At 42.6% G+C, this 6,718-nt stretch overlaps 1 protein-coding gene across 1 annotated transcript; it reads left to right on the forward strand.

The window, feature by feature from the left end:
• The first annotated feature begins 3,292 nt into the window (after positions 1–3,292).
• On the forward strand, positions 3,293–3,889 carry LOC127689852 (keratin-associated protein 5-1-like). The gene has a single exon (XM_052189413.1). It carries the CDS (start codon positions 3,293–3,295, stop codon positions 3,887–3,889), a length of 597 nt encoding a protein of 198 aa, XP_052045373.1.
• The last annotated feature ends 2,829 nt before the right edge of the window (positions 3,890–6,718 follow it).

The following is a 6,718-nucleotide window of genomic DNA, read 5'->3' on the forward strand; positions in this document are numbered from 1 at the left end:
CAATAACGAAATTATGTTATTGGCAAGAAAATAGATGAAATAGAAATCATATTAATCAAAAATAATCCAAATTCAGAAAAATAACTTTCCGTGTTTTTCTCTCAGAAGAGAGACATTGTGTCTAAACAAAAATGCAGAGGTGAATATGTCTTAGAGTCAAGGCCATCAGGGGAAAGACTGTGGGCTAGCAGGAGAGGACAGAAAGAGAAAGGGCAGGAGACAAAGGTGAATATGCAGTCAAAGTACATGGTGTACATGACCACAGACTGCATGTATACCCACCACCATGTAAAATGACTATTTTCCAACAGAACACTGCTGTACAAGCTCTTCTTGAGCTAAGTATATATAGGGCTTAATCCCATAACCCCAAACCTGAGACAGGAAGTCAGAAGTATCAGAAATACCAAGCCAGCCTCAGCTACATAGGTGCAAACAGCCTGTTTTACATAAGACACTGTCATTTAAAACCTAAGGACTGCTCTCTCTCTTTTCCCCATTACTTTATTTATTAATTACACAAATTTATATTAAACAAATATTCTATGTTATTAGTATGAAGATTTTATTCAAAATTAAGATTTTTTTTGCCTCAAAAGCATTCTGTGGATACTAAATTAGTAATTATTCTCGTGTACAAAAGGTAAACTACACATGGAAATTTGGACACAGGCTTTTGGTCAGAAGTAGGTCACAGGTAAAGATTCATTTTTTAAGATAGAGCACATTGGGCTAGAAGATTCAAATATAAAAAAATATGTTGCAAAAAATAAATGGAGTAAAAAACATGAGATGCTGATTCTCATCACGACTTATTCTTCTGCTAAGTGGAAGTAGCTATGTGAAACCCTGACATTCATAGAATTTAAACTGAGCCAAACAATAAATCATCCTTGGATGGCGCTTACTCCAAAACCACAAACTTCAGACATAAACAGAATGGATGGACAAGTCTGATCTGTTAAGTTCTGTCTGTAAACATGATAAAATTGAACAACTACAGAGAATGAGGCCATGTTCTGCAGTAAGTCCCCCTACCTGTCACTTTGTTGTGGTGCATTTCTCTCATAGGTCATTCACTACCCTGCTCCATCTCATCTTCACCGCAGGCTTCAAGTTTACAGAACCCAGCCTCTGTCACGTGACAAAGGGGAGTGAAGAAAAGACAAAGTACTTCACGGGCCCCTCTGTGTCCACAAGTCAGCCATGGCCCCACTACCTCATGTCACTGTTGATTTCTGGCCATGTCCTCACGGCTCCCATTAACTCACCAAGATCTAGAAGTATAAATGCCATTCATCTAGGAAGAGGAAAGAAAATGAAATAAGTACTTGGCTCTGACCACATGATTAATTCATCCCAACGGTGTACACATGGCTGGCTCCTGGGCAGAGGAAAGTGCTTGCAGACAGCCTCAGACCCCAACCCTATCTGTCCTATAAATGTCTCCTGCAGAGCACAAAAGAACTTATTCTGGAAAGGAAAGGCATCCTTGAAAAGAGGATTTCATTTGCTTTATCCTGTGTAATACCTGTAAGAACTTTGAGTCCTATGAGTCTCACTGTTGTCATTAAACAGATGACACTAGGAAGACTAAGATAACAGAAGTCAATTGACTAGAGTAGTGATTCACATGCATGCCAGTCAGCTGTCTGGGATGACTGTCACCTGTCCTGCTCTTAGACTCTTCCTGAGCTCAAGTCATTCACAAAAGATTAGCTTGTTTGGCACCAACCTTGCTATCTTCATTATTCCTGTTCCTTCCCATTGGTGTATACAGTATGAGCATCATTCAAGAGCCAGACTTGATGTCAAGTGACCAGGATACATCCTCACTTCGCATCTTCCATACTGATATAGGTGTGCTGCCTCCCATTCTGATCTCCCTCAACATGCCGAGTTTCTTCAGAAAAGGGGTGAAATATTTTGTTTTGTGGTCCTAGAGGTGATTAGTATTACGTTGTCCCCAGTCTTTCCATCAACACGCATAGTAAATAAGTACTTTAACTGTGCTTGTAGATTCACACTTGGCCAAGAGCAACTTAAAGCTTTACATCCAATCAGATAGGTTGCAAAGACATTTGATACTACTGTCCAAACAGTACTAAAAAGTTAAAATACGCCCGGAGGCAATTTACTCTTATGGAGATTCTGCCATGACATACTCTTCTTACCCACGTGCTCCACTTGTCTTGGTTGTTAAATACAGAATAAAAACAGATCATCTTGGATGGAGGCTTTGAGTTCAGAGCCTTGGAGCCTTGGAGGCAATTCTTTTAAGCCACCAAAACCTAATAGAATATCCACTCTGCCAGCTTTTGCCATCTGAATTAACAAGACTTGCTGGTTAGTTAACCTTTCCAAAGCAGATCTCTCCTACTTTACTTCCCTGTTAGAATGTGTTCATTAGCTGCTTGGTTTTGGTTTGATTTTACTAACCAGTGCTCTATATTACTGTGTGTGTGTGTGTGTGTGTGTGTGTGTGTGTGTGTGTGTGTGTGTGTCTGTGTGTGTCTGTGTGCTCACACACATACACTATATATATTGTTGAGAACCCCATGGACAGGAGCAACATAGAAGGAGTAACCAAAGAGAAGATGAAAATGCCTGAAAGCTAGGAAGTCTGCCATAAACTAGAAGTGATAGTCATGTAAATGCATTGGTCAACTAAGTCAATAATTGTAATTTACTATAATATGCAAGGAATTTGCTACACAGTAAGAAATCAAGCAAACAGAAAAAGTATACGTAAAAAACACAGGGCTGATGGTATGGAACCTTGATGGTAGAGCCATTTTCCCATCATCCTGAGCACCACGGCAGTTCTATTGTCCAGATGGTGCACAGTCAACAGTTACAAAATGACATGTGTTCTCCTGAATTGCTGCTGGACATAGACCCAGGTGAACTTAGACCCTGCCTTGTGCCTTGGGTTGGCTTCTGTGCACTGGTTTTCATTCTCACACAGCAAGAAAACTGCAGGGGTCCATGTGAAAATACCTACTTGGAGTCCTTCACCAGCCTGGCCCTGCCCTTCATCCCTATCGTCCCTTCCATTCCACCATTCTAATCTGTAGGCTGTGTACCTATGCCTAGCCCATAAATTACTCTCCAGGGGCTATTGTCCGCAGGTTCTGAGACTACTCCTTCCCAGTGACATCCTCCCAAAAATAGACCACTAAACATCCAAAGTGGCCAGGAGATTGCTATTGGCCAGAGGCACAGTTATTAAAAAGACTTGAAGAACATGAGCTACCACAACAATCTGCTGTAAAGGCAGGGGAGTGCTGAGATGGCCACTGGCTGTGGGCAGGGCAGTGCTGAGATGGCATCTGGCTGTGGGCAGAGCAGTGCTGAGATGGCCTCTGGCTGTGGGCAGGGCAGTGCTGAGGAGGCCTCTGGCTGTGGGCAGGGGAGTGCTGAGGAGGTCACTGGCTGTGGGCAGGGCAGTGCTGAGGAGGTCACTGGCTGTGGGCAGGGCAGTGCTGAGATGGCCTCTGGCTGTGGGCAGGGCAGTGCTGAGGAGGTCACTGGCTGTGGGCAGGGCAGTGCTGAGGAGGTCACTGGCTGTGGGCAGGGCAGTGCTGAGGAGGTCACTGGCTGTGGGCAGGGCAGTGTTGAGGAGGTCACTGGCTGTGGGCAGGGCAGTGCTGAGGAGGTCACTGGCTGTGGGCAGGGCAGTGCTGAGGAGGTCACTGGCTGTGGGCAGGGCAGTGCTGAGGAGGTCACTGGCTGTGGGCAGGGCAGTGCTGAGGAGATCACTGGCTGTGGGCAGGGCAGTGCTGAGGAGTCACTGGCTGTGGGCAGGGCAGTGCTGAGGAGGTCACTGGCTGTCTGCAGCAGCTTTTCTTTCTTCTTTTATGCATGCTGTGCTGGTAAAGGTAAATAAGGTTCATATTTTAACCATCTCTTCTCTGTGATGGTCACTTTACACCTGTGTATATGGAAATATATTCCAAATGTTAAAACTAAGATTAAATTAAGACTCATTAATTTTTTTACACTGGCTCTCATGTTGAATTCAATTAATGTTCTTCTTGTATGATGAAGAAAATGATCTTCAGTCCCTTAAATTTTTATAAGAAACCCAGACCTCCAGCACAGCAGGGAGCAAACTCAGCACACAAAGTCTAAGCCTGGACCTTGAGAAGAGGATGGGGCTTGAACCTTCTCAAAACATGTGAGTGGATTCATGAGGAGAAGTTCTGACCCCTGTCACTGACCAGATCTCGACAAGGGTGCCAGGACTCCATTCTGTGATCTCTGTTCTCTTTATCTGACACCTGCTGCTCCCTGATCCTCCCTTACCAGAGCGAGTAACCAAGCCCCAGTACTGAGCCCACAGCCTGGTCATCTTATTTCCCTCCTGGTGCTCTTGGCATGTCATCTCTTTTGATCTCCCAACATGGGAAAGCTAAAGCAGCATGTTTTCATTAAGAAAAGAAATGAAAATTTTACAAAACCCATGTCTTCAGCACATGCTCAGGAGTGAGCTTGTATAAACAGAGGCTCTCATCTTCTTCTCAATTCTGAAGGGCCAAAGTTGTAGTTTCAGGAGACTGGCACAACACCGAGGAAGGCAAGGGGTCTTGAGTTGACAGTGACTTTGGAGAAAGAAAGCAGTTAGCGAGACAGGAAGATGCAGGTGGGCTCTGTGAATGCAGAAAGCATGTCCACATCCTGTCTCCACCAGCTTCCACAGACTGTCATTGTTGGGACAACATAACATTGTTGGCATATGGTTCTCAGTCGTTAATAGTGATTTTGGGTGGAGAAAGTGTCTGGTAATTCCTAAAATACTTTACAATGGCCCTTGTAATTTGTGACTGCAAGATCCACTTGATAGAAAGCAAGAGTGATAGCAGATCTGTCTGATCGTTGCTGCCTCTTGCTTCCTCTCCCCTTTGCATTGACTGAGGGGAGTCTGGGGGCTGTGATTCCATCTGGCATGTAGGAATAAGCCGCCTTTGCTTTGTGACACTGCAAATGCATTACTGGAGTAACATTTTAATCAAATTTTGTTTCCTAAGTCATCTTCAGGCACAAATTAAAAAGCTCTAGATAATGGACCCATTTCAACCTTAGATTGTCTTTCAGAGGCCTAGTGAAATAAGATGGAAGACTCCACCACAGCTCCTAGCTTCACTAGCTCAGACAATGGGAAGGTGAGCTCAGGGCTTCACAGCAAGGAGGGTTAGGGAATTCTGCCCTTAGAGAGGCCAACTCAATTTCTAAAAAATCAATTTGCAGATAACTTCTGTGTCAGAGGCTTGGGGATCCTACGGATACTCATTAAAACCTTTTCCTAAGGACAGAGTAAGACTATAGTTGAGTGCTTTAAAGAATAAAACCTTCAAACAAAAAGCAAAATTTTCTTTTCTTTGCCTTATTTTTTTGAAATCAGTTTTCCGGCGACCTGCTGAATTGATTTTTACTTGCTGCTGAGATGTCAGGCTTCGAAAGCTTGTCAGTGGTCAGTGTGAGCATCTATCTGTGTTGATCTCAATTCCAGGCACATCCTCAGCTTCCAGCCTCTCTCTTAAGGAGGAAAAATCTTCATAAGCTTTAAGCTGACACTGACAACAGCTACAGCCCTACCATAAAGTCAAGCTGCTGAGCAGAATATTAAGTGTTGGGGCTAAACCTACCCTAAGGTGATGACTCTTAGTTCATACTGAATTCAATTAGACCAGATCCATTTTTATCATTAAATTATTTTGATGGGAGTCCCAATAGCCTCTAAGGAAATAGACAGCCTTGGCTATAACTCACAGAAGAATGTCCTTGCTTAGTGAGTCGAAGAAGAAGTTGGGTCAGAATGAACCTGTAGTGTTAGCACCTGTATGTCACTTGAGTCTCTGCCATCAGATCCTGGGCAAATGGATTTCATTATTTCTAAATCATGCTTGACAAATTGATATCAAATTTCTCCTCAAGCATGTCACACAACAACTTGCTGTCACAAAGATATTAAGTAAGTGTGCATAAAATAGAGACGTAGGAACACCCCATGGTCATTGTAATCGATGACTGACCTCCAGAAATGTGAAGTATATTAATATCTCGCTTAGATGAGTTCCTTGTGTACAACTAAAGTTTTCCAATATGCCAAATCTGCCAATGTCACCACAATTGGGGCCATGTGTGAATTTATCAAATATGCACCGAACACACTGAGAAAAGCATTCTCTGTGACTCAAATCAGAGGACAAAGTGGACATAACTCTGTCGACAGCCTACATCAAGAATCACATATACAGCATTTGTGACAAAGCAAAGGAACCAGTATTTCCAACGTCTCTGTGAGTCAGGTAAAATAATCTACATTTTAAAATCATCATTCAAACATCCATGTCTACAGCCTAACTACATATATATACATACCCACAGGCACTACCAAGCCCATTTCAAATACAGTCATCATGTGAAGTCTACCAGACATTCCTTAGAGAATTTAAAGATAATATGGATACCAAATTTCTCACTGTTCCTGGTATTCTTCATACTACTCCACAGATGAGGAATAACTCACAGTCACACAGCTAGAAATGATAAATAACCCAGGATCAACCCTCAGCTGATTTCAGAGCTCTTTTCCTATATCCAATGAAATTATAAATAAATAGCATGACTTATTTCATTAATATTAAATATTTATGACTTACCAATTTTCCAAGAATTAAAAGAAGTATAATTATCAAATCTGTGATACCAGGTC

The sequence above is a fragment of the Apodemus sylvaticus genome, chromosome 7, assembly GCF_947179515.1.
Source record: "Apodemus sylvaticus chromosome 7, mApoSyl1.1, whole genome shotgun sequence".
Lineage (NCBI taxonomy): Eukaryota > Metazoa > Chordata > Mammalia > Rodentia > Muridae > Apodemus > Apodemus sylvaticus.

Excerpts from the sequence above, each read along its gene's own strand:
- LOC127689852 (XM_052189413.1), top strand. The coding sequence starts at position 3,293 with ATGGCCACTGGCTGTGGGCAGGGCAGTGCTGAGATGGCATCTGGCTGT.